Source organism: Brienomyrus brachyistius, chromosome 12 (assembly GCF_023856365.1).
Source record: "Brienomyrus brachyistius isolate T26 chromosome 12, BBRACH_0.4, whole genome shotgun sequence".
NCBI classification, from domain to species: Eukaryota; Metazoa; Chordata; class Actinopteri; order Osteoglossiformes; family Mormyridae; genus Brienomyrus; species Brienomyrus brachyistius.
The window spans coordinates 20138250-20166202 of NC_064544.1; the positions used below are offsets into that span (position 1 = coordinate 20138250).

Below are 27953 nucleotides of genomic sequence, written 5' to 3' on the forward strand. Positions count from 1 at the left end.
TGTTAAAACTGTCTGCCCCATAAAAGATTTAAATGAATAACATAGCAAGGCAGAATTAGTGAGTCTGAGGTCTCCGCAAAGGAGAAGGAAATATGCAAAAACAAAAAAGAATAATTCATATTTTATTTATAGTAAATATGAACTGACGAGCAGATTCTGGCCAAGAACAAGGCCCTAAGTCAGGGACCTGGGAACTTATATGAAAATGTTGCTGCGCAAACAAAAATTCAAACAATAAACAGCTGAAATAAAATACGCATATATTTTCTGAAAAGTGGTATTTCAAGAAGTATGACAGGCCTTCCAGAGCAGCTGGTAAGGAAGAAACGGAGGCTGACGTCACAGGGCTGGACGTGTGGCTGGTTACAGTGTTCTAAGGGCCGCTGGCAGGTCGCCTTGTTTGCTGGAGCTGAAGTGCAGGGCACCGCCACCATTCATAGCCAGAACTAAAAAGGCTTCGGGGCTGATGCAAACTGGAGGGGCGCCACGGTCGCCCTAGTTTTGCCCTGGACAGAAACAGAGGCCCGGGGATCTGTGAGCAGTGAGCACTGCGAGGAGAACGAGAGCTCCTGTGGAGCAATAGGGGAGGCCTAGGCTCGGCCATCAAGCGTCAGAAAAGCAAGACTCATATGGGAGCAGAACTATAGCTCAAGCAGCTCTCATGTTTACTTTTTACGCTTTTGAAAGAAAGTTCTAACAATAACATATAGGCAGCAGATACCACTCATCACTGCAGTACCACAGCATTTAAATGTTAGCTATTGCAGACCTCAGTCTGTATCATGTAAATTCAGTTTCAGTATTGCTGTGGTGTCAGAAGTTACACTTCCTTTTTCCACACACAGGCTTCGCATATGGTTTCCAAAGCGTGTCACGTTATGACCTATGTAGCCCGGGGGCGGCTGGCCACGCTCGAAGCTTTTAACCTGCTCAGGATCCTACATCTCACTCTTTTACTCCAGCCTGATGTTGGAGGGCGAATTTCAGAGACATGTATGATTCTCTACATTTTATTGGTCCTGACTGTCAAGTTATTGACTTTCCAGAGCCTGACCTTTGGAAACTTTCAATGCACAGTCTGATGCATCACCTGCTCTGCTCGAACAAATTTCTGTTCTACAGAGATGTGATTTTTCTGAATCATATCAGACGAGAACCATTAAAAAGTCATGAGTTAATGGCTGTGTTTTTTCAATTAACTGTTGAATGGCATTACAAGAAAAAATGGTTTAAGACGTTAAGGGACTATAATAATACTAGATATGGAAGGAAAAGTTTTTTTTTAAATCTAAAGAGACGAGTCCTCAAAATGCTTACAAGGGAACTTTCCCAGAGGTTATTGGGATCTTATTAAAAAAACAAATGAGAAAATGTATTATGACTGCCTGTTTTTCCACTATGAGCAGCTTTACTGCGATACTGTTACTGTGACACCCTATTCAGTACCATATTTAATCCCACCATTTTGAATCCTGGCTGGCTGATAAAATCTGCTTTATAGAAGCAGCCACCGTTTCAATGAAAGCAGAGAGAAATATTCTGTAAGAGGAGATCTATTGCACGATAAGTCGAGCTGCAGGTTGCTTTTCACGAGAGCAGCCCCACCTAGTGTGCAGCATGTTGCACTCCCAGCTAGCAGCTTCTACACAATAACATGTGGAAAACATGGACAGGGTCCCATATCATAAACACATATTATCACCATTGATGTCTGTTACTGCCAAGTAGCATTAATGTTTACAACACTAACTTCAGCATATGCTAACAGGTTTAGAAAAACTGGCAAAAAAACTGCATTTGAAAAAAACGAAGGATCTTTCAGTCGGTTTATGTCCTACAAGAGGTCCGTTCATCAGGCCCAAGCTCACTGCACATCCTCCTCACTGCATGTCTCTGACTCTCTGCATGCATTCATTTGCTCAGGCTTACCTTCTCTGCTCTTCCTCCTGTCCCTGTAAGGTGGACCGGTTTGACCGGCCGTTCTGGTGGCCAGGGCTGGTCCCTGCGCTGCAAAGTGTACGGGTGCGTTTTACGCATTTGGAGGACTCTCAACTGCTGGTATAGGTTGGTCTTCAGACACAAAGGATTAAACACCGGATCTTCTTCCAGCTGTGCTAGAGAGTTCTGAGAAGGACCAAGATATCAAACTAGGCCACTTGGATTCAATCCACAACTAAAGCCAACACAACACAACTATGCTGACTGTATCAGATCAAAAACTAGAATGGACATGGCGGCATTATCCAGGGAATTGCTAAGCTCATCAAATCAAATAACCTATTGTACTCAAGCTAGTAAATGAACTCTGAAAGATTAACAGCATGGAGATATCACCAGCAAGATAATATTATAGGAACAAAAACAAGAATCTTTGAATTAAGACATACCTATAAATAGAACAGTTATGCAGAAAATGAGATTTAAACATGATGTGATTGGAATGTTTGTTTCATTAGCTTTTTTGGAGGCTACAGATCATCCTGTCTTGTAACCTACAGGGATTGGACACTGAAACTGAAACATTGGCCAATAAAGTGTTTGAGGTTTCACACCTATATGTGCGGTCTGGTGGCCAATTTTCACTTATTGTACGTTTTGTCAGTAAGCGCACAGTGTGAAGCTTGAGTTAGCAGAGCAATAGAATAGCTGTACATAAAATATTGCAATCTACACAACATAATGGAAGACATATCAGAGATCAAAAGCAGACAGATTGTTGCGAATCTCACTAGCGCATCTGTGACCAGGCCAGCAAGGCTTTGTCGTGTATCGAGAGCCACGGTATCCAGGGTAATGTCAGCATACCACCATGAAGGATGGACCACATCCAACAGGAGTAACTGTGGACGCACCAAAACTATTCATCGGGAGCTCCACAGGGTCAATATTCATGGTCAGACTGCTATAACCAAATTTTTGGTCACTTGTGCCAATGCCAAACGTCAGATTCAATGGTGCCATCAGTGCATATCTTGGGCTGTGGACAATGTGAAACATGTATAAACATGTATGATTTTAACAACTATGATCAATTAACGAGCTTGATGGGCCAAATGGCCTCCACTCTTTTGTATATTTCTTATATGTTCTTAATTCAAATGAAGCTGTATTTGTATTATTATTGTTAATAATTATAATTATTATTAATTATTAGGCCGCAAAAAAAATATTATTAGGCCCTAACACCATACTTATAAATTATTGTGGTGTAAAAGCAGGTGTTTCCGTTTCATTGTCCAACTCCTGTACCTACTCTGTGTGCAATGTTTGGAAAAAGCCCTGTGACACTGGTACTGACCATTCAATCCCATTCCATAGGCTAAAGTCTGATGCTGGCCTCTATAAATCTATCCTTAAATCATTTTCCATTCAGAGGATGGCTGGCATTACGTTAAGTGTAAATTACTGTACTGTACATTTCCATTGTCATAGGTCGAGTCCCACACTGAATCAGTATTTTTCTTCCCTGATATGCCTGGAAGGATCATAAAGAAACATCTACCTCACAGTAAGACCCGACAGCAGTGTTTGTAGCCAGCTTTTAACTCCAGCTTTTGACTTAAATATTGGACTTTAGTTTTGCCAAGTCAGTGTGATCATAAGGTCGGGAACTGTTTGTTTTTTTTGCTGGGTAAATGGGGATGTACTGAATACCACAGAAAACACAGAAGAAGAAAATAAAACAGCCACTTTGGTGCATGAGCCAACAAATCATTTTCAAGCGATGGCACATTTGTGTGTACAGACATGTGCCATATAGTCAGGGTTGCTAGATGAAGACAACCATCACACACCAATTTATAACCTGCTGGGGGAAAAGGGGGAGCTGTACCTACTTGACACAAGAAACGTAAGGTAAGGTGACAATTAATTTTGCTGTTAGTATGTATATCTTGAGCTAGGTGGCAATCAGTGCTGGTGTACTGAAGGACCTGGGTTCAAAGCTGGGCTGGCCATGTGAGTTACTTTCAAGAATTACCACCAGGGATTATGCATCTTAATCCACTCTGTTTCTTTCCTGTCCACAAACTGGTTCAAATTGCATGTTTTGACTCAGCCACAGACTGGTCTGTCCTAACACGGGATGAAGTGATGCCCAGTGTTCCACCCATAACTTTAGTTCTAGCACCACCTACGCAGCGTTTTCTGAAGGTCAGAGCAGGTCAGGTGGCTCCGACAGCCATCGAGCATCTATTTCTATTATCTCATTTCCTCTGTTCTGTTTTGACTTCTTCTACTGAGTTTTTTTAATGCAGTCTAAAATAATGTACTGATCAAAATTAGATAAAGCGTGACATTTTTGTCATTTAAAAAGTCGCAGCTTATCAGAATTCAGTTATCCTAACATCATATTACATCATGAAAACTATCACACATCACAAAATAAAAGGTTTAAAACAAGAAATATGAACAAAGTCTGAGATCAAAATTAGAGAACAATTTGTTATATTTCCTGGTTTTTGGCTGTAAGGTGAAATATCCAAGAACTCCAAACTATTTGTCAACATTGGTAGGCATTTTGCAAGGTGACAAACCCTGTGACATCACTCTGTTCAGAGGAAGGCTGATTGGATGACTAAGCCACTGGAAGAGAAAATAGTTATTCCAAGAGTTTCACTTCTTGAACAGTGAAAATGTACAAAGAATGGAAGTCATTCAAGTTCGAACAACAGGCTGGTCACCCACGTAAGACAAGTATGCAAGAGAACAAGATGACAGAAAGGCTGTCATTATGAGACTGGTTCAACACTGCAGCAGGAATTGCTCACCAAATCAGCTCTCGACTCCACAGTGACCAAGCCGCTCATTAGCAAAAAGAATAAGAAAGTTAAAATAGCCCTTTGCTGAAAAGCATGTTGGGTGAACTGGCCCAAAGTTAATTTCAGTAACAAAAGCAAGTTTAATTTAGTTGGTTCAGATGAGAAACATTATACAGTTATGGCCAAAATTATTGGCACCCCTGGAATTTTTCCAGAAAATGCACCATTTCTCCCAGATAATTGGTGCAATTAGAAATGTTTTGGTGTACACGTGTATATTTCCTTTATGTGCATTGGAACAACACAAAAAACAGAAAAAAATCCAAATTTGACATCATTTCACACAGAACTCCAAAAATGGGCCGGACAAAATTATTGGCATCTTTTAAAAATTGTGGGTAAATCGTTTTATTTCAAGCATATGATGCTTGTTTGAACTCACCTGTGGCAAGAAACAGGTGCTGGCAATATAGGAATCACACCTGAAGACAGTTAAAATGGAGAAAAGTTGACTCAACCTTTCTGTTGTGTATCTGTGAGTGTCACATTAAGCATGGAGAACAGGAATAAGAGCAGAGAATTGTCTGAGGACGTCAGAACAAAATTTGTGTAAAAATATCAACAGTCTCAAGGCTACAAGTCCATCTCCAGAGATCTTCATGATCCTTTGTCCACTGTGCGCAACATAATCAAGAAGCGACACTGTAGCTAATCTCCATGGACGTGGACGGAAGAAAAAAATTAATAAAAGACTGCAACGAAGGATAGTCCAAATGGTGGATAAACAGCCCCAATAAACTTTTAAACAAATTCAAGCTGTTCTGCAGACAGAAGGGTGCAAAAGTGTCAGTTTCAACTATCAATCGACATCTGAATGAAATGAAACGCTATGGCAGGAGACTGAGGAGGACCCCACTGCTGACACAGAAACATAAAAAAGCCAGACTGGAGTTTGCCAAAATGTACTTGAGGAAGCCAAAATCCTCCTGGGAGAACATCTTGTGGACAGATGAGACCAAGGTAGAGCTTTTTGGTAAAGCTCATCATTCTACTGTTTACAGAAAACAGAATGAGGCCTACAAAGAAAAGAACACAGTACCTACAGTCAACCATGGTGGAGGTTCTAAGATGTTTTGCTGCCTCTGGTACTGGATGCCTTGACTGTGTGCAAGGCATCATGAAATCTAAAGACTACCAAAAGATTTTGGGGCACAATGTAGGGCCCAGTGTCAGAAAACTGGGTCTGCCTAAGAGGTCATGGGTGTTCCAGCAGGACAATGATCCCAAACAAACCTCTAAAAGCACCCAGAAATGGTGGAGGACAAAGCATTAGACAGTTCTGAAGTGGCCAGCAATAAGTCTGCATCTAAATCTGATTGAACACTTATGGAGAGATCGCAAAATTGCTGTTGGGAGAAGGCACCCTTCAGATCTGAGACCCTGAGCAGTTTGCAAAAGAAGACTGGTCGAAAATTCCAGTTGAGAGGTGTAACAAGCTTGTTGATGGCTATAGGGAGCGACTGATTTCAGTTATTTTTTCCAAAGGGCTTGCAACCAAATATTAAGTTGAGGGTGCCAATAATTTTAATAATAATCCAGCCCAGTTTTTGAGTTTTGTATGAAATTATGTCAAATTTGGCTTTTTTTTCTCTGTTGTTTGTGTTGCTCCAATGCACATAAAGGAAACAAAAGTGTATATCCCTAACCATTTGTAATTGTAACTATTTTCTGGGAGAAATGGTTCATATTCTGGAAAAATTCCACGGGTGCCGATAATTTTGGCAGTGCTGTATGTGGCATTGAATTGGGGAAATACTCCCCCAAAAGTGTATGAAGATGTCAGTAAAGTTTAGAGGGGTAAATGTCGTGGTGTGGGGTATGTTCCCTGCAGCAGGCCTCTCATATAGCTACATGACATGGCGAATGCTAATGTACAGTGAGGGAAATAATTATTTGACTCCCTCCTGAATTCTTAAGTTGATCCATTAATAAAGAAGTTAGTCTGTAATTTCTCTGGTATGTTTATTTAAACTGCAAAATATAGATTATTAACAAAACAAGCAAGAAAAAATCATCATGGAACAGTTGCAAACCAATTTGTCATTTATCTAGGGAAATAAGTATTTGATCCCTTAGAACACATGCTTTAGTACTTGGTGGAATAACCATTGTTTGCAAGCACAGCTGTGACATTTCTTGTAGTTGGTCACCAGGATTGCATGCAGATCATCAGGAATTTTCATTCACTCCTCTTTGCAGACCTCCTTCAAATCTTTAAGGTTTTTAGGCTGTAACTTGGTTAGATGAAGTTTGAGTTCCCTCCATAGGTTTTCTATGGGATTAAAGTCGGGAGACTGGCTAGGGCCCCCCATGACCTTAATGTGCTTCTTCTTCAATCACTCCTTTGTTGCCTTGGCCGTATGCTTAGGGTCGTCGTCTTACTGGAAGACCCACCCAGAGAAGGGGTGGCTGAAGGGAGGAGGTTCTCATCCAAGATTTTACGGTACATGGCCCCGTCCATCTTTCCTTCAATGCGGTGCAGCCGTCCTGTATCCTTGGCAGAAAAACACCCCCAAAGCATAATGCTTCCACCTCCCTGTATGACAGTAGGGATGGTGTTCCTGGGGTTATAGTCAGCATTCTTTTTCTTCCAAACACAGCGAGTAGAGTTGATGCCAAACAGCTCGATTTTGGTCTCATCTGACCACATCACATTCTTTCAAGCCTCATTGGAATTATTCAGGTGTTCACTGGCATACTTCAGACGGGCCTGAACATGGGCCCTCTTGAGCAGGGGTACTTTGCGAGCCCTGCAGGATTTCAAACCATAACGGCAGGATGTGTTACTGATGGTTTTCTTGGTGACTATGGTCCCTGCTGCTTTGGGATCATTACCGAGCTCCTCCCATGTATATCTGGGGCTAGCCCTCACCATTCTTAAGGTCAGTGATGCTGCATGAGATAAAATCTTCCTTGGGGCCCCAGACTGAGGGAGATTGACAGTTATTCCGTCTTTTTTGCATTTGCGAATAATTCCACCAACACTTGTCACCTTCTCACCAGACTGCTTGCTGATGGTAATGTAGCCGATTCCACCTTTGTGAAGGTCAATAATCTTTTCTCTGGTGTCCTTAGACGTCTCTTTGGTATTTCCCATGGTGATAAGGTTGAAGATGTAGACAGGTTAGTGACCCAGGAAGACTATTTAACAAAGTAATGCCATTAAATGACAATGATGGCTTGGTATCTGTTAATACTTGTGTTGTGTTAATGCACATGTACTTGACCTAATTTCTTGCTGGTTTGTGGGGGATCAAATACTTATTTCACATAAATGACAAATTGGTTTGTAACTGTTACATAATGATTTTTTCTTGCTTGTTTTGTTAATAATCTATCTTTTGCTGGTTAAATAAACATACCAGTGAAATGAAAGACTTCTCATTTCTTTATTAATGGGTCAACTTAAGAATTCAGCAGGGGGTCAAATAATTATTTCCCTCACTGTATATTCTGTAACAACCCTTAATGCAATACTGCCACATTATGTAATAACGAGAAAATGTGACAAATTTTCATCACATAATGTATGTGCGTAGCACATTTTATGTAATAACAGCACATTGTGTTACATATCTATAGGCTACATTATAATTTTATATTGAAATAGTAACCTTTTATTATTATCATTATGATTTTCATTATCATCATCATCACATTGTCCAAAAATGAGCATCAGCGTGTTTTTGTGATCCATTTCAGGTGACTTCTGTGTCTGTATGACAGAATAGCAAGCAAAAGTTCACATAAAGAACGACAGAGAATAACGAGTCACAAAGCTTTCCAGAACTGTAAAAACTTTATAAATATATACGAATATGTTGGAAACTGGGTTGATTTTTTAGCATTTTTCATTACCATTATGAGAGGTAGTGCAAGTAAACATTTTATTTAACTTATGTTTCTCAAAATGCATGTTGTAAAATACCTTAAAATAGCGCAGATTGTATTTGCTGAAAATTTGCTATTTTACATAAACTAATTAACTTTTGCACTAAATACACTTGTATAATTCACATAAATGATGCAACTTACCTGTTCTCTATTTATTCAAAAACAAAAGTTGCAAAATTGCAACGCAAAATTTTTAAAATAAAAGCAGAGCAGGGGTACGTTTCTCAAAAGCATAGTTGCTTATTATGCTAGCGACTTACACATTTGGAACCATGCAACTGAATGGTTTCAGCTATCTAAATTGCTAATGGGATCTTTTGGTAAAAGTCCCCCAGTTCAGCAATAAAATATTGATATATTTTGTGAATTATTATATGATGCAAAGTAGTTGAGAGCAAGTGTTTTTTTGCTTGGCAAAGGTCAGCAGTTGGCTGGTGGGAAGTATTATTTTTTGCGGAAGCTCGTAAATGTTTAAATAAATAATCAAGCAAAGTATTATCTGTTGTAACTTATTACTGTTAACTTCATGCTACTCGTTTAACTGTTGTGATCGTCTTTGGCACTCAGTCTGTAGCCTTGTTCCTACAACCAAATCACAGCCATGATATACTGGAGTACAGCTGGATTCATTCTTGTTTGTTCTTGCTTAATTATCACATAATGTGTTTTTACATGATGTGTGACAACGCATTTTGTGATGAAAAATAGTTATATTTTGATGGGTTATTTTATAATGCAGCGTTATTACATAATGTGTTGTTATACCTTCTTCAAATTACTTGTTTAAACCCTTTTTTGAAGTGGGACAGTATTCACTGATGAAATATGATTAAATTAGACATCTGCTATGCATGTTAGAATAACTTCGGATAAGCAGCAGCATTGTAAATTACAAAAATGTCACTTGCAGTATGCTATTGTAACCTCAGGCTGTAATACAGCTCTCACTGAACATCTGGTAATCACTTAGGAAGGGTGGAATATAAAAAGATAAACATTCTGAACCTATTGTGTCTCTTTCGATGGTCAATGGCACTCATTAGTGAACAGGATTGTGGGTACGGAGAAGAACCTGTATGGTGGTGAGAGGGCCTTCAAGGGAGTCCTCGCTGGACACAGGCATGTGGCAAGGCAGCAGCAGCTCCCGGCCAGCCACAGGCTTGAGCAGCAGTGAGAGGGAAGCGGACGGCTGGAGTATGTAGTGGGAAAACGCAGTCACGTCAGCACCGGCGCCAGGAGGCGGCTCATGCCGTGCCAGCAGAACCCAATCGCGACTCTGTCGGGCCCACAGACAGGACAAGGGCACCTCAAAGGGCTGGATCCGGCCACAGGTGTAGATCAAGACTGCGAAGCGCAGGCCAGACTAGCAGAGCCTTGAACTGCAGACACGAGCGTCTCTCCCTGGCTGGCTCTCGGCCTCGGACTCACCCTGAGCGTGTGGCAGAGTGCGTGGAAGTGGTGGTGGTTCATTTCCATCTCATCCCAATCAAGATGGCAGCAGCTTGTGGGGCGGATGATGAGGGGCAGGCCATAGAGCACCGACTGACACACCCCTTCTGATTTCAGAGCTCTCAAACACAAACACGTTTATTTTATTTCACTAACCTACTCAAACAGCTTTGCATACACGAGCCTCTCATGTGCCACTTCTATGCTCGACAAAAACATGTGACAAGAAGGTACACGTGCATACTGCGGTTATACATTTTCCAGAACTCCATCCACACATTTGCATTTACTGAAGCCAGGCCATTGTATGTGCATGGGGGGCAGGGGGGGGGGGGGGGGGGACAGAGTCGCTGAGCCAAGGCATCCTCTGTGTTTGGAAACATCACAGTCGGTATTTAGCAGGATGAGTCGCTGTCAGTTTGTCATATGCAAAACATGTAAATGGGATATGGCGAGGCTGTCTGTGACAGCGACTGCATGGGTCTCTGTGATAGAGGAGAGGCAGCGGCCTGCTCTGTGCACACGAGCCTGTCAGCCCAGCATCACGGCTGCCCGGTGTGCTAAGCGGCCTTAGAGGCTGGGCTGCATTTCAACTGGCATTAAGCTTTTTCCGCTGCTCCAAGCCTACATGCCCAGCTGGAAGGAACATTCATGGCACCTACTTCTGGACTGTTTGCACTGTTAATACCAGTGGAGTTTCGTACTGGGATCATACTTACTTGATGATGGTCAGCTGGTGTGGGAACACGCTGTGACTGGCTGGCTCTTTTACTGGCAAAGAGAAGTCCCGGATGCTCTCCGTCTTGGCACCAAGATCCAGAACACCAGGCAGTAGAGCGGGACTCAGTAGTCTTTCCTGCATGTCACACTTCAAACAGACTGCAGGGGGCAGTGTACACACAAGGTTTATGCGCATTGAGATACTGCTCAAGTCTAGACCAGACCAAACCAGACAGTCATGAATTAGAATGAATATGGAAAGGCATTCACGACTGACATGAGTCTGTCTAGCAGAAGATATGTGTAAAAGGAAGCACGTCTGAATGGAGGACGGGGGAGGTGGCCTGAAAGGGAAAGGTGAATAAATACCCGGGTGGGAAGCATAGCCCTGCAGAGCCGGCGGGAGCAGCAGATGCAGGTGCTCTCGTTGGCCCCCTTGGTCATGTAGCCATGTCTTAAAGACACTCTCCAGGGAGATGCTGTCGTTGTCCACCTGCTGCAACTCTATCTCTGCAGCCAGCACTGGGATTTCTGCATAAGGGCATAGGGGGAGGAAGGAGAGGCTGGGAACTGGGCTGCCTTGCCAGACTGATAACCATTTACGCGGGGAGACCCCGATTAATACCAAGTTAGAACTTCATAAGGCCAGTGGGTGAGCAGCCACAAAGCTTCAGCATAATGAAAAGTATCTCACCATATGTGCAACTTTTTAAAGACTTATGTATGACTCACAGGAAAAATCTATGAAATGATGCTGTATTTTCCTTTAGTACGAGTATGAGTACAGGTACAAAATTATTCTTTTCATACATCCCATCTTGCTCTCATTTGAGACACACACACACACGTACAGGTGAGAGTGAAGCTTGGGGTCTAAGTGCAGGGTCAGCCATTTATCCGGTGTCCTGGGGGAATTTTTATTGAGGCTGTGGATTAAAGGACTAAAACGTTTTAAACGTCAATCCAACCCTCTTCCAACTTATTATCATGTTATTGGCAGCATGGGGCACAAGGCTGGAGTAATCCTGGATGGGTTTGTTAAATGAGTCATATATGAGAAAGTCATCTTACACACAGCAACGCAGTGACTCCAAGGGGGCTCCACGACAGTGCCCCAAGTAAGGGAAGGGCGGAAATGTTCATAATGTCCAATATTACCATCGTCCTCTTCTCTGCAACTGGCTACAGTAGGTTTCACACAAGTGTTTCACTTTACACTGGAATGGCTAATTTATGCAAAACAGACATAATCAAGACCAGTTTAAATAAACTCGACAAATCAGACGTGGCAATAAACCACAGATGAAGACAATATAGTGCAGATTTGCAAGACCCAGGAAACTATTGTCACTATGGGCAACATTTCTCCAACCTGCCACTAGAGGGGTATGTTGCACCAGATTCTTTAATTCCTGAAGCCTGCGACAACCAACCGGATGTTCTGCCCTATGATACTATTGGAGTTTTTTCACTATCCATCAAATGTGAAACCTAAATTTTCCTGCTATTTTACATTAATATTGGACCTCAGAGTACCTGATCTGATCAACCTGAACAGAGTAATGGATAGAATGAGAAGAGTGTATTTTTTTGTAAATTAACAGCGAAAACAACAGTAAATGATGTTGCATATATACCAATAACTGCTCAGGAAATCATAATTTTAGAAGCTGCTTATACCATCATACTAAAACCGGTTGGACAATGTCAGCATTCAGTAAAAATGCACATGTTCAAAAGCAATCAAATATGATTGTGTTTCGGTTGCCTTTGTAAATCAACATGGATGCAAGTCAGACATTTGCATTGAGCACAGCAAAGGCAATACAAGTGAGGAGTCAAGCAATAGCAGTACAATCACACCATTAGTTACCTCACACAGGGCAGTTCTTGGTCACCAAGGCAACTCAACATGAATCGAACTCAAATGCATTATCGCTTTTGCCTGAAAGGATCCTTTTAAAGCAAGTTGTTGACTAGGGGAGTAGATGTTAAGTGTGTGGGCACTGAAGCTGCATCCCTGGATGGGGAAGAGCAACACAGCCTATCACTGCTTCTCCTCCACACCTTTCAACACAGACTGATTCATTTCATTTATTCCTGCCTTTCTCATTCAACCGAGTCACAAAGTGCACCATAAAGGAGGTGTTACTAACAGTGATTAACACACTAGGGCTTCTGTAGATCAGCTCAGTCGGCCATCTATATCCCATGAGCAGTAGCTATTGCTCTCTGGTAGATAGATCCTCTGACCATGAAACAGTGAAAGTGATGGGCAGACCAAAATCAGCAGAAGAGCAGATGCACCAATGGCTTGTCATGTCATTTGTGGGGACAGGTAATCTTTTAAGAACCTCATACAAGAGCTTTTCACTTGATCTTAAGAACTGAGAGTGACAAGTGACAATCTAATTATTTTAATGTCATCTGGAAAGTGGATTTGCTACACTGCTGATACCTAACAAATAAGACAAACACTTGTAGGACTACAAGTTACAGTTGTAGTTACAGTTGAACAGCAATGCAACTGAAAAAGTTAATTATTATTCAAATGATTATTTTCACATTTTTAGAAAGCCTCTTCTAACCAGACTTTCTCAGCTTTCAGTAACTGCAATTCAGACTGTCCCATGGGGCTGTTTTTGGGAGCTTTCCACCGCAGCGTGCAATTTCACACTCCTGGACAAAATATCTGCATCCATGAGTGAAAAACACGTATTCGGTGGTACTTCTGCAATAATATAAGATGTACAAAAAAATGTACAAAAAGTTGCACTGACTAAAGAATGTCATGCCATCTGTGCACTAATTTATAAAAAGTTAACATATCACATTATTCCATAATTAACATTCTGAGGAAATGATTATAAAAGTTGGAATAGCATACTGTGCCATCTACCCTACGCTGCTTGGCATAGGCTCCAAGATCCCCCTTGACCCTATAAACCCACCTTTTATGGATAAATATTATTGGGATTCACAGGAGTGCTCTTAATAGTGAACTGAGTAAAACCGAGCCGAATCTACCAAAGATCTATGAAACAGAGGAACTGTTTCTCAAAATCCCATCAATAGGCATTTCAGAGATCTTCATAGTCTACTTCAAAGGCCTACTTATCGCTGTCTTCGACTCTCAGGCATCCGTGTTCATGTGAGACAATGTGTTTACTTCCCACCAACTCAACATGAAAAAAGGGCACAGACAACTGAGAAGTCCATGCTGAGCACACGCGCAGGGCTGTGGGCAAACTCTAGAACATTCCCTCAGAAAGGTGTCAGGATACTACACTGTGGGCTGATCAGACTGAATGAAGGCTGCATATAAATATAGTAAAAGACATATGGAATTCAAAAATGTTCAAAAGTTCTACGACGCGGGCAACGGAGCAATTTTATATTCTGTACTTGAGGAGTCTAGAGTATATGTCTGAGGCCTGACATTTACTGTGAAAGTTTAACTGGTGAACTGGTGAGCCCCATGATTTGCACTGTACCTTAAAAAAACAAATTCAGACCTTTTGTGTGCAGGATCCAAGGTCCTCATAAAACACCCTCAACAAAACACTGGTATGTTCTCATTAAAGTAGTACAAAAGCACACCATGCTGGTATCTTTAGCCAAAAGCTTTGTACATCACAGTTTTGTTTTTATGCCAACAATTTGAGCACAATGGCCACAGACATCAATCAGGGCCTATAATAAGGGAAGATATTAATTAGAACTTCAGAGAACCAAAACTAGGCTCAACACAAATTTATACTTTCTAACAGATTTTTTTTCTCTCAGAAAGAATAGTGACCCATGCTTCATCATGAAGAAACCAATCACAGAAAAGCTGACTCTTTTTTTGCTTGGTTTAGCTCTGGCTGATGTCTTTAGTCTGCCAAAGCTGGGTTCCTTTGTTGCACCTCTTTCCCGCATTTTCAATCACTCGCCCAATTTTGGCAAAAATGTTCAGTCGCTCCTCCAGACTGGTAACTGGTGTGGCTCGTTTAATCAAAGGTAATCAACACCATGCTAAGCAATTAATAGTATGAAATTCCAGGAGGTAATTAACTGGTATAATTAATCAGTTGTCAGAGAAGCATGATGACTTCTGAGAACTAAATCTCGGAATACCAGGGAACTAATGCAATATACAACCTTTGTTACAATTTTTTAAGGCGATTTGCCTTAAGGGAGAGCTAAACGATTATTGTAGGTCCCATGTTAGCCGAAATATAAAGTAGCTGCTAGGAGTAAGACTCCTGATAAAGGTTAGAGCAACACCTGCATGCACAACTCTCTAGTTAACACAGAACACTGCAGGCTGCTTGCATATAGCAAAAATCATAATCGTAATTATTTTGGTTGATACTGAGATCACAATTATCTAACACGATTACTCATTGACTTTGGAAATATCATGCATTTATTAAACTGTAAAAAACCTGTCGTTTTAACAGTGGATTTCCTTGAACTCTAAATATAATTCAACTGAGAAACAAATAAATAGGAGCATATGTAACAAGACAAAATGGAAGCGTCAGCGCAAAATAAAAAATGCGGCACAATAATTGTTTTATCTTAATTATCTTAATTTATTTTCCTTACAAATGTGGCACAATTTAAAAGGGAAATAAACAGGCTTTCCAGTGGTGTACGATTTATTGCCAAGAAGCATTGTCACAACAAAGAAATAATCGACCAAACACAAATTTCAAGTTTATATGCAAAGCACATAGAAATAGGTTTTGATTTGGTGCAGGACAAAATACTCAACCAGCATATAGATGTACCAAAATAATATAGCTGAACACAATTAGGAAAATACAACAGAGACAAATAAAAGAAAAATATGGTGCAAACTTTGAAACATCTCCTCTTTGCCATAGCTAAATGACAAATGGAAAGAGAGGTCAAAGAAAGCAAAGAGAAGAAAAACTAAATTTCCATGATTTACATCACCATATGACGTGAACTACTATCCCTCCATTGGCCAAGGAAGTTCTTGGGAGCGGCTAAGCTGACCAAAGCTATCTTAACATGGCCTATCTGATTTATCTCTCAGTGGAGCAGCTCACCATTCTAAGAAAGCAGACAAATGATCTATGACCTCCAAGTGTTCACTAAGGATGATGGAACCATTTGTCTGTGCAGGCAATAGAGCAGCAGGGCGTCTTGGGCTAGGAGCACAGTGGGTCAGGGCAGGCACAGGCAGAATTTTGGAGGATGCAGCTGCCACCCACTTTTGAAAGCAGATTTATTTACTCTCCTGAAGCCATGCTAATCTGTCCCTCAACACACCTTTGTCTCTGTGAAAACTTGCGTGGCCCTTGTGTTCCCCTGGATACGCCATTAAAAAACGGCCTCTGCCACCATCACTCCCCTTTCTTAAATTTTCTGCCTCACAAACAACCGTAAAGGGGTAAAAATTTTCAGAAGACAAACTCTATCAGACTGAAAGGGTGTTGGCAGTTCAGAGAAACTAATAAAGCCTTTACGGAACACCCGTGTTGTGCAAGCCCAGCAAGTAACAGTATGAGAAAAGAATGTAGCTCTGTGATCTTCCACCTCATAGAACATCTACACATTATCACATATCACAGCCTGAGGCCCTCACCATGGCAAGACATCAACTTCCCCGAAAGTGCAGCATGGCCACATTTCCATTCTCCTGACTGCACCAGTACAGATTAATTTATATGCATAACACAGCTGTCTTTTAAATGCGTTAGATTTCTTTTTTCCAAAGCTGAACCACAGCCCTCAAGGACCCCATTAGTACGTGACATTAAAACCGGGCCGGAAAGCATGAACCCAGCTACATAACCTTTTAAACGTTTTCAAAAACTTATCTGCAGCAAGGCTAAATGTGATCAGTTTGAAGACTTGTTCATGCCTGAAGGGAAAGGCTGTGTTATGTCAGCTTTTCTCCACATCATTATCTACACTGCCCTTCCCAGAAACCCATATAAAAGTGTCTGCCTACTTGGGCCGTTTTAAAGGAAACCTTGGTCCACAAAAACTCCTCAATAGGAAGGGTGGAGCAAAGACATTTAGAAAAAAATGCCGTAGGGCAGCCACCCAAGACTGTAGGCTGTGGAGAAGCAGAATAATAGCCAAAGTTCTCTCTAAAATATAAAACAATCAAATTTAAGATACTCCATTTGCAATAAGTAACACTGGGTACACAACAGAATGTTTAGCCAATGTCCAGCCAGAGGTTCAACTACAGTTTATGATAATCTTTATGAAAACCCAACCCTAACACAAGAGACCACAAATATCTTTTGTCTTTCTGTTAAAATATACCTTTTCTACTGAAATTTAACCAACCAGATGTATAAATATGAGAAATGATTAACATCACTTAATATGAATGCTAATGAGACGCATTTTACACATCAATGGTCCACTGTTATTTCTCCCGATTATGCTATTTTTATTTTTTTCGATTTGCAAAGATTCATGAGTTTACCTTCAGCTACACTTCTGCTTTCTCCAATCTTTTGCGGTACGCTAATTAAAACAAAGGCTGCTGAAACATCTGCTGTGGTAGTGGGACAGCGTCTACATAAACTGGGATTTCCAGACTAAACTCAACCAACACCATAATTACCATTCCCCAGCAAACCCATTCATAACAATAAAAACCCGGTCTTACAATGCTCTGGTGAACTTATAGTCATATATATATGGCTTTGGATGAATGGCCCTTGGAAAACCCACAGTAAAGCACTATGCACCTTCCAGTAGCGTTAGGGTTTTTTTATATATATATATCTGGTCTTACAACGCTCTGGTGAACTTATAGTCATATATAACTTATATATAGTCATATATAACATATATAACATATATGACTATAAGTTCACCAGAGCGTTGTAAGACCAGATATATATATATATATATATATTTAAAAAAACCCTAACGCTACTGGAAGGTGCATAGTGCTTTACTGTGGGTTCTCCAAGGGCCATTCATCCAAAGCCCATTTCAAAATGATCACCTTTTTAGTTCCTTGCCTTTTTACTAACCCCAGCCTACCACTGACGATAGTATAGCATGTAACCAGACTACATTAAACCCTGGACCCGCCATCATTTTAAGTCATTGTTGTTTATTTTGATGGAAGCTTGGCACATCTTAATACGTCAGACTATTTAGCGTGAATTATATAACCAAGGAGTAGGCTCCAGATGTATGACAGAATCTCTTCCTTAACCCTTTGGGAGATCCATTGGGTAAAATCTATCGCATATCTAGGTCAGAAACCTAGCCGTTCAGAAACTTGCAGTATTATTTAAATGTGTGCATTACTGCACACACTGAGTCATGGCTTTGTACAGTTCAGAAAGATTACACTCGAACTAATTATTTGAATCAAAAACCCAGGAGCAGGCCTGAGTTCTAAGCAATGTGAAGAATAGTCAGCTACCTCATTGGTAACAATGTCCAAACCACAGATTCCAGATGCACTCTTTGTTTATGGGCTGTGAGTTGTTAGTTCATGGGAATTTATACCAGCACTTGAGTGCAAACCAACCTTCAAGGTCTCCTAGGCCAGTGGAGCAGGATGCTATGAAATTCCAGTCATTGCTGTCCTCAGACGGGATATGGCGTGTGCTGATATGGACCACCAACAGGCGCTGAAGGCTCCCCAGGTCTGTGTCCTTCAGTCCTGCCTCAAGCTGCTTTACCACAGCCTGGCCTGGCTGGCTGGTGAAGATCGCCACCTTCAGGCACAAATGAAAAAATTACAAAAAAGAGAAAGAAGTCAGGTTTCTGTAAAATGTGATTAAAAATCATCTACAGTAATCCTAAAGTCTGGAGAGATGAAGAAGCATCTTCTGAAGAATAGTGAGATATTTCTTTCACATGATGGCAATTCACAGCCAGTAAGAATAAACAACTGGATTCGCATTGCACTCTTGGGAAGATCATTAACTGTCTTCGGATATGTTTTAATTCAACTATCTAAAGCCACGATCCGCAGTCGGGTCCCTCCACTGCAACTCTCTTCATCTGTCACATTATTGCTATCTAAATCAGAAAACATATTTGCAATTTTAGCAGCAGGTTTAGCGTTGACATATTTAACATTTTACAGTTTTTAACGATTCAATTCCAAACCACATAAGATCAGAGCTTAATTTTTCAGTTTTTTAACTACATAAAGAGCCATTAGCATCGATATTTTGATGCAGCCTTGCAGTAATAAAATCTGAAGCTTATGACTGTGATCCAAGTAAATAACAGATTGGCCTGCTTCACAGTAAAACCCATTATGGCACAGACTTTATATCTAAAAGGAAAATAAATAATAAAACATCTCTTTATACCATTACAAAACATCTTCTAGACTTCATGTGAAACATACAATCGTCCAAATGTTACCTAATTACATTAAGTGAAAAGAGATAATCTGAATAATTGAATTGTATGTACTCAATGTCACTTCTCTTCCTGGTCATTTGTATCACTTTCCTGGAGTCGGCACAGCTTCAAATAGATCCAGCAGGCAATGTGTTTAGTGTCAGCGCTTAAAGCCCTGTTTTGTCCCAGATCCTGGCAGGAACCTGCCTATCACTGGCTCATTTGAAGCTTTTCATGCTCAGTATGAACACTCTAAAATTCAGAAATATTGGCGAGTCGGAGGATCTGGTCTGTTCTTGGTACAAGAACAGCAGACAGTTCTGCCAGCAGCTATGGCTCCAGCATACAGCCATACACCAACCCTTACTGGATAGTTGAGTCCAGTAGTCTGTACCCTGTCAATTCTGATTCAATATTTACAAGCTCAACTATTCATATGTCTCAGTCTTTACAAAGTATTTCCACAGGACTAGGATTCAGTGTTTTCAATTAAAAATTTATATCTTTACAAATGGCAAACAGGAAGAGGGACATATGCACAAGTTTAATATTTTATATCTTGCCCTTTTATTTACAAGACTTCTAATTTTCATTCAGATCACAAAGGAATCAGACATCATTATATGCACGGCCTGCATGATGTGCAATGTTAATATCGCATGTTGCACTTGTGCAGATTCCACATTGCAAGGACTTCAACAGGCAGCCAGGTTCACAGGACAGTCACTGAAATATTTTTACTCCAAACCAAACTTGCCAAGCTTTGCAGTCTCCTTTTCAAGATGTCTAGTATATGTTAAAAATCATTCTAAAGTTTGCCCCTCCTGCTTCTGCAGCTAATCATAACTGCTTTTGTGCTTTTTGTTTGAGACACTCATAGACAGTGTGGCGTGTTTGTGAGAAATCTAATAAAAATAAGTGAAGAGGAGAAAAGCAAACAAGAACTGCCCATCAACTGCCCGATCTTCCATCGTATGGAAATATTTTGGATTCCAGAGACAATATTGAGCAAAAGCAAGTGATTTGTCAGCAATGCTTTGCATCTGTTGGAACAATTCGTGGTAACACCATGAACTTATTATCTGCCAACATGGTCTGTCAAATAATAAGTTCTATTTGGTTACAGTTTATTTTGGGTAAATTTTCAACTCCATTTCTGTTTTACGAATATCCATTCATAATAGTCATACTGGGGGTGGCATGATGGTGCAGTGGTTAGCACGTGAGGTCATCGTGGGGTTTTCTCCAGGTACTCCGGTTTCCTCCCATGGTCCAAAGACATGCTGAGGCTAATTGGAGTTACTAAAGTGCCCATAGGTATGGATGTGTGAGTGAATGGTGTGTGAGTGTGCCCTGCGATGGGCTGGCCCACCATCCTGGGTTGTTCCCTGCCTCATGCCTATAGCTTTCGCGATAGGCTCCGGACACCCCATGACCCAGAAGGATAAGTGGTTTGGAAAATGGATGGATGGATGGATGGATGGAATACTCATACATATTCATCATATTAATATTTATGCTATGTGATTTCTTTTTTAGGTGTGGCATAGGAATGGGTCAAATGAAAGTGAAACAAGTGGACATTCTCTGTTGGACATGCGTTGTCTGGGGAAATGCAGCTGACCTCGATGCAGCTGTTGCCGACGTGGCAGGCTGCAGGTACGTGACGTATGTACTGCTTGAACTGAAGCAGGCTGTCTTTCACAGCCTGACTGAAGAGTCCGCTGGGCGGGTGGATGCAGCCTTCCCCGGGCGTGTCGCGAAGCTCCTCCACGCAGGAACGCAGGCGACTCAGGTTTCCCTTCACCTGCTGGAGAGGGAGCAAAGAGTCACACGAAGACCTTACATGCTTATGCTTCAGCTAAACCCCCAAATGAAAACAGAGCAGGGCTACGGAATCCTTACCACGAACCAGACAGTATCAAGTATGTAAGGACAGCGGATCTTGTCCCATTTCAATTTTCAATGGCTCTGAGCAGAAGGGGAGTCCCTCTTTAATATTTCCTATTTTATACTGACCATTGCCAATTCATGATACTCTCTGCAACAGCTCTACAGACCCCAGACTGAAAGCAACTCCTTCCCATGTGCTATAAAGGTACATATATTTTTGTTTAAGAATTCAAATTTAGCCCATTTTTAGTGCCCCAATGAGGATTCAGGTCCTTGACTTCCAAGCCCGCAGTCCTTTGTTCCTGTGTAAAGGTGAACAGAGGAGCAGGTAGAGTGATGGGTGGGCCCAGTCCTTACCACAAAGGGCAGCAGACACTCCAGCTCCTTGTTAAGTGCATAGAGGCTGAGAAGGGGCAAGCGGCAGGGTCCCTCCAGGCTACACGTCAGGGCCAGGAAGTTGTCCAGTGCCTCGCAGAGGCTAGTACTGATGCACAGCCACCCAGGAGGGGACACATCCACGATCATAATGCGAGGAGGCTGTCGAGAGAAGGACGTCGGGCAGCAGACCTGGCTGGGCGCAGGCCTGTTCCTCGCATTCATTGTGACGGGGCCAGTTCTCAGAATTAGCCGGAAAACTAGGTAAGATCAACACGCACGGTATTAACCAGAGGGTTAAATTCCTATTTGTTTAGAGCCCCAAGTTTAAATGCCTGAAGAAACTGAGAAAGAAAAAAATGACAAATAAAAAATAACATAATAATCTTTCAGTTATGTTTATATCCCTGCATGAATAGCACAAACAAAACTAGCACAAAGGACAACCAGATAATGCTCTTAAGCTTCTTTTGTGAAACATACCACAGATACTTTATACAATCAATAAGAAGGCCAACAGTGGGTTTGTCTTAAAACCATAGCCAACAATGTACCAAGACCCTAGCGTTTTGCATATTCTGCGTTGAGTTATTAATAGAAAGCCCAAAGCAAGTTATAAAGCCAAGTTTTTTATGGCAAACAAATGGCTCACCCTGCCTGGGAGCCTTCCTGAGGATTATTTGTATCAAAAAAGGTTTTAAGAAAACGTACTATACAAATACTGAAAATATTATTTGCCTACCCTTGATAAAAACTCGGCCTACTTGGAAATATGCACTTCCGAAACACATAAATGGAACATTATTTTTATATTTGGACTAGTAAAACTGGTTATGAAACTGACGTTGAACTTTTGTATTTGCACACATTTCGTTTAAAATGTCTTTACAGACGGAGAAGTTAAACGTGACAAGACAGCTATTAAAGAACAGACGGAAAAGAAGTGACACCGGTAATGAGGACAATTAACGAATACTCCGCCAAAAGCATACTTGACTTATCACTATTTAACCATCGATTTACTTCATTTTCAAACAATCTCTAATAAAATGTATAGTGTTATTAAATACAGACCATGAAGACCGATCAGTGTTTCACCATCAGAAGGCTAACGTTAGCTCTCCAGCGTGTTTACGTAACGTCTTTCCTTACCTACAGTGAAACAGCAGCTAAGGACAGTGCACCTGTGAAATACAATTTATTTAATAATTTTATCACAGCAGACCAGAGCGTAGTACGTTAATATAGCTATTTAATATCTTAGGTGACATGACGCTATGTCGTTAATAACCGTCGTTGTCACTGTCAGCCGCTTTTCTTCACCCTGCGATCAGGCCGCGGACTCCCCGCTGCTGTGTTCAAAATATATCTTACATTTGCTACATTTTAAAGATTATTTTTTTAAATGCTATACCACAGATTTAAAAATCCTTAAACGGAGTCAACAGGTAATCTGCATTTTAAGCTCATTTATGTTTTAAGTCAAAATTCCCTGGTGTCTTTCGGCTGTTTTTTAAAAACTGTTTTAGTGACAAAACCATAAAGAAGCAAAGTACTTATTGAAAGTCTGGTGTGTGTGTGTGTGTGCGTGTCTGTCTGTTTGTGTGTGTGTGTATGTATGTATGTCTGTGTGTATTTGTCTGTCTGTGTGTGTCTGCCTGTGTGTGTGTGTGTGTGTGTGTGTGTGAGAGAGAGAGAGAAAACATTACTGGGAATGATTAATAATAATAATATTTTTCTTAGAGATACATGAAAGTTTCAGCTAATACACTAAGTGCTGATATATATACAGACCAAACTTTGTTTTAAATTCAGACTTTCTGTGTATTTGACTCTGTTTCAAGTCAGTTATCCCTATATTTGTTACAGTGTTATGTTGTACACCAGTGTTTGGCAATTACAGTCTTTGAAAATGAAAGTTGAACATCTGGGTTAATGAACTGATGTGGAAATTGTGTGAATCTTTCTGTGCCCAGGTGGTCTAGAGGAACTCATTACCCAGGGAAGTCTCATTCGCAAGCCTCCCAGGAGGTAGGAAAATCAGAGAATATTTCAGTGCGTTGGCGTCCCAGCCTGTAAGAAGCTTAGGTGGTTGCCGTGTCGTGAAATTAGATGTGGCACACACTGACACATCCTTTTACCGGAGCACAGGGATTGATGTGGGGTGTGCTGGTCTGGTTCTGGGAGATAAGTGAGCGGGCGCGCTGCAATTGCCGCGGTTCCCAGTGATGCCAGCAGCCGTTACCCAGAAGGCCTCTGTCAGCACCCCTTGCATTTGATCTCTGCAGTGTGATTACTGGGGCAGGTCAACTTGACAAGAACCCAGTGGCTTATTCTCAATTTGGTTTTAGGTGTAGGTTTAGGTACATAGCACAATGTATTCATCGAGTTACATACTGTATATCTTCCACATTTTTCTCCTGTAGCAATATCAGTGCAAGTTATGTATAGGTATACTTCAGAATACATACATTGTTTATTTGGTTAATTAAACAAAAAAAATCTAAATTATAGATTTACTGCAGATGTGTTTGTAGATTGTGTAGCTACTTTATTTGTAGCATTCACGTAGATGGAGCATTCATAGGATAACTTTAGAATAGATAACCCAGATGCCTGGCATTGATGTGCTGTGCTTGTTTGATTCTTATTTGATTCTTTAAATAGTTAAATAAAATCTATGCTTGCATTAGATTTATTCAGGGTCTTTTAGCAGAGCAGCTACGTAGCTTGTTGGATGATTACCTCATCACCCGGGACTCTGCTGAGGTCCTGCTGGAGTCCGACTGGAGCCAGTTATATATGAGGTCACTATCTTCCCAACATTTCTCTTCTGCCCGGGACCTTGGTGCTCGACGAGGTTTGGACAGATAATATTCCCTTGTATTGGTCTTGGAGAAGTTTTGGCTTTCGGCTCAGATTACAATTGTGTGAGACATTGGGCTCTTGGACAGATTAAACTCGCTTTGCCTTTTAAGCACATGTTTGAACTTTGTTCATTACAAGGAATTACATGTAATTGCTGTCGAAGCCTACAGATAGTGGCCAGAAGGTTTTTGAATTTGAACATACAGACTCGAGCTAAAAACTGATCTACTGACCTACTCTGCTCGACACTTAGCCACCCCTGCTAATTTTTACAAAGTACCTAGGTAACCCATCCCCACCTTAGGTTGTTCTAACACTCTAAATAGCTGATTCTGTTCCAATATATAAAACAATAATGATGAATTAAAGACACAGGGCCATTTCCTTTTCCATTCAGGGCTGTATTCCAGAAGTAGTTATTATATCAGAGAAGGAAGAGGGTTACTGCCAGTTTAAGGGCATTGCAGTGTGGCATGGCATTAAGCCCAGTTATCTCCCTCACTTTGCTGGGGTCCTCCCGCTTATACTGCTGTAGAGCTACATAAAGCACTAGAAGTCTTAAGGTCATCAGGATATATAAACGGGTGTCCGGGCCCATAACTTCACTGGGTTAATGGTTTAATACAGGTATCCCTGAAAGACAGTGAGTCAGAGGTGAGAAATCTACTTGGAAAATATGGCCTTGAGTTTGAGCCTTTCAGCAAGTGTGGTTATCTGATAGAAGTTATATTATGAACAGAAAGTCATTAAAATGTGGGAATTTAATATAACTTTTATTCATTTCTTATCAAGCTCTTTAGTCCAAACCATTTCCTTTCCTGGGTATTGACTTGCCTCTTGTCTGAAAAATAAAAGTAATCTTGAGTGGTTCTAAACTAACTGGCTTCACAAGTGCCTAATCTCCTGTTGCCATGGTAATCTGCCTTCGGAATGGGCCTGGTAAAAAGGTCTGGGGCTGTATTGTACAAATAATTTACCTCCACAAAAAAAGTCAGGGTGAAAAAAAAGAATTGGTAATGTCAATGATTGCTGTGAATGACTGAATTATCTTTAGACGTGTGGAACCAGACAGACCCACATTAAAGTACTCACATTTCCTGTTTTGGAAAGTGCTAATAAAACTTTTAAGCGTACTGAGATAAATATTTCAGTTAAGTTTCATTGCCTGTCCTTTAAAGGAAACACTCAACAGATGGACACCATGCCAATGACAGGGATTATGTGATCATTTTACACGTGAGCAGAAACCATTCAACGATTCTCAGCTCGCCACAGTCTTCCTTGGAGACAACTGCGGCTTTTGATTACAACTGGTTTAATCTAACTGCCTGATATCTGAAAAACAGACCTGTCGTTGTATGGTTTACCCCCCGGAATAAGCACTGCTGTCAAAAAGCAAGGTGTGTCTTCTGAATTACCGGCAAGATTTATTACTTAATAAACAGATCAAACAAACACTTACATGCAAGTGCCTTTGAAAACAGGAAAAATCACTGCAGCCCCCACAACCAGCTTGTATGGCTTCTGACATGTAGCTATCTAGATCATGTTACTTTTGGGTAATGCAACAGTACGGCCATGCAGTTTCAGTATGCAGAAGGCTATTGATGCAGCAAAAACAGATAATGAGGAGTTCAGTTTCTTTCATTAAAGGCTGGGCCATCACCCACTAAATCTAAACAGCCTGAATCCACAAGGCTGTGCTTCTCTTGAGCCCTCCAATGTGTCTGCAGCTGAAAGTACAGAGGTTGTCTTTATCAAATACACACAAACTTGCTTTCATCTCCCTAGAAAAACATGCTGGGGGTGGTTTTCTGAGGACTTGAGCTTTCAGGCTGATGAATAGTATTTTTAGCCAATGCATCCTTTGCTGGATATTCACCTCACGTGACTAGATCCACGTGTTGCTTTCTCTGGACACTTTGACATTAAAATATTTGTGGCACCACATTCGTATTCCTGTTTTCATGTGGGGAGTGGTCAGGAAGGGAGTGGCCTCACTCAGGAATTGGTTGGTTGCGCTCTCCTTAAGAGCCATGGTGCCAAGTACGCACAAGATATGAGGTCCGGGAATCTTGGCGGATTTCGTAGGGATGGCTCTGTAGGTGCTTTGTGTTGGCGATAGCGGTGAGAGGAGGGCAGTCTGAGCAGGCTCGCCCTTACTGTGGTACAATCTGGAGATCTGTGACAATACCCAGCAGGTGGATCTTGAATGATAGATGAGAGTGATTCAGGCGCATGGGGATGGAGGTGCAAGAATTTCTGAAACTAGAAATACCTAGAATGACAAAAACAGGCCAATTTTTCTGATGTCTGAAATATGAACATGGTTGCGCCATGAAAGAACTAAAAGGGGAAAAAAAACATCTATTTGAAAGCTGCAGAGAGGAAATGAGACCAGGAAATTAATTTGTCTTCATTTGTATGATTTTGGTCGTTAAGTTCATGCTAGATAATCAGGCTCATATTTATGAGGGGTGTCTTAATCCATGTCTATAAAGCACTATAATTGCTGTATTTAGGAATAATTTTCAACAACATATTCATATTTATATTCTGATATAAATTGAGGTCTACGGTTTCAGTTTAAAAGTAATTCTCAAATGGGGCAAACGTCGTAAAATAGGCAAGTGTTCTCACGTTAAACAGGAAACGGTAGTGTTTGAAGAAGTACCCTTCAACAAGATATGTCTGAATTGCTTCACTAAGATCTCCATTCTTATAAACGGTAGATAACTCAAATGCCTTCGGATAAACAAGCAGCAAGGGCTCTGCTCTACAAAAACGTGACTTAGATGTTTATTTCCAAACTGAAAGATCCAGAAACTACCCGAGGCTTTAAGGCGGAGGTTTGGGGAGAAGCTGGGATTCTCCTGCTGTCAAAACAGGAGCATGGCAGCGGGATCTCAAAGTGACATGGGCAGTGAATCGGGAAGAGGAGAGCTGTCAAAGTGGGCAAAGTGATCCGTGGAGCGTGGAGTCCGAGACATGAACTATTTTTTCATAGTGGGTCATGTAGCCAGTTAAATGGCAGCCAAGGTGTGGCCCACATTCATCAGCTTGGGGCCTGCAACACGGTTCAGGCATAAGCCTGTTGTGACCCACAAAGTATGCATCCATACCATGAAACCTCACACTTATCCCCATAGTGATTCTTATTTACTATCTGCACAAAGCCTAGTAGCTAAGGAGTCACCCTGGAAGGTTCATATCACAGTCACTGAATCTTAAACGATAACTTTAGATGCAGATAGTGGATAAAAAATAATTGCAAGATGTGAAATCGAAAGAACAAGATGTCAGCCTTCATACTTCTGGGCTTCCGAGTGGATCTGAAATACACTTTGCAGGAACTTGGCTGCAGTTCTCCATAACAAATTGTCTTTTGGCTTGCAGTTCCGATTTGGACTTCAGTCCAGTCTTGGAGGCCTGCTGCTCATCCTCCTTTTTTCCAGGCTGAAAGCAGATTCAATACACGTCCTTATCACTCATTAGGAACAGACACCGTCTTTGTCACGGAAACATCCGCTAAGTTCACAATGGCGGTCATAGACCATTCAAGGAGACAGAGACCCC

At 41.1% G+C, this 27953-nt stretch overlaps 2 protein-coding genes across 9 annotated transcripts in view; one reads left to right on the forward strand and one right to left on the reverse strand.

Annotated features, from left to right (window-relative positions):
* On the reverse strand, nt 1–23117 carry LOC125704390 (meiosis 1 associated protein). Of its 7 annotated transcripts, none has more exons than XM_048969836.1 (11): nt 22662–22797; nt 22252–22286; nt 21492–21769; nt 20866–21051; nt 18412–18601; nt 11253–11414; nt 10883–11042; nt 10143–10284; nt 9787–9990; nt 1930–2124; nt 3–506 (listed from the first exon to the last, which is right to left on the reverse strand). In XM_048969836.1, exons 3-11 carry the CDS (start codon nt 21732–21734, stop codon nt 447–449), a joined length of 1542 nt encoding a protein of 513 aa, XP_048825793.1. In that variant the 5' UTR covers nt 21735–21769; nt 22252–22286; nt 22662–22797; the 3' UTR covers nt 3–446. The 7 variants fall into 7 exon arrangements, with proteins under 7 accessions (XP_048825796.1, XP_048825793.1, XP_048825794.1 ...); XM_048969834.1 differs by lacking the exon at nt 22252–22286 and adding an exon at nt 22801–23117 and having other exon boundaries at nt 4–506; nt 22662–22693; XM_048969839.1 differs by lacking the exon at nt 22252–22286 and having other exon boundaries at nt 1–506; nt 9787–9903; nt 22662–23117.
* Nucleotides 22622–27953, forward strand: part of LOC125704395 (uncharacterized) — a 16989-nt gene continuing 11657 nt past the window's right edge. Inside the window, exons 1-3 of one of the 2 annotated variants that reach the window (XR_007381106.1) lie at nt 22622–22957; nt 23486–23540; nt 24226–24316. The gene's annotated coding sequence lies outside the window, so the exon portion shown is untranslated. Of the gene's footprint in view, nt 22958–23485; nt 23541–24225; nt 24317–27953 lie in introns of those variants that run through there. The other variant, XR_007381105.1, reaches the window with a different exon arrangement.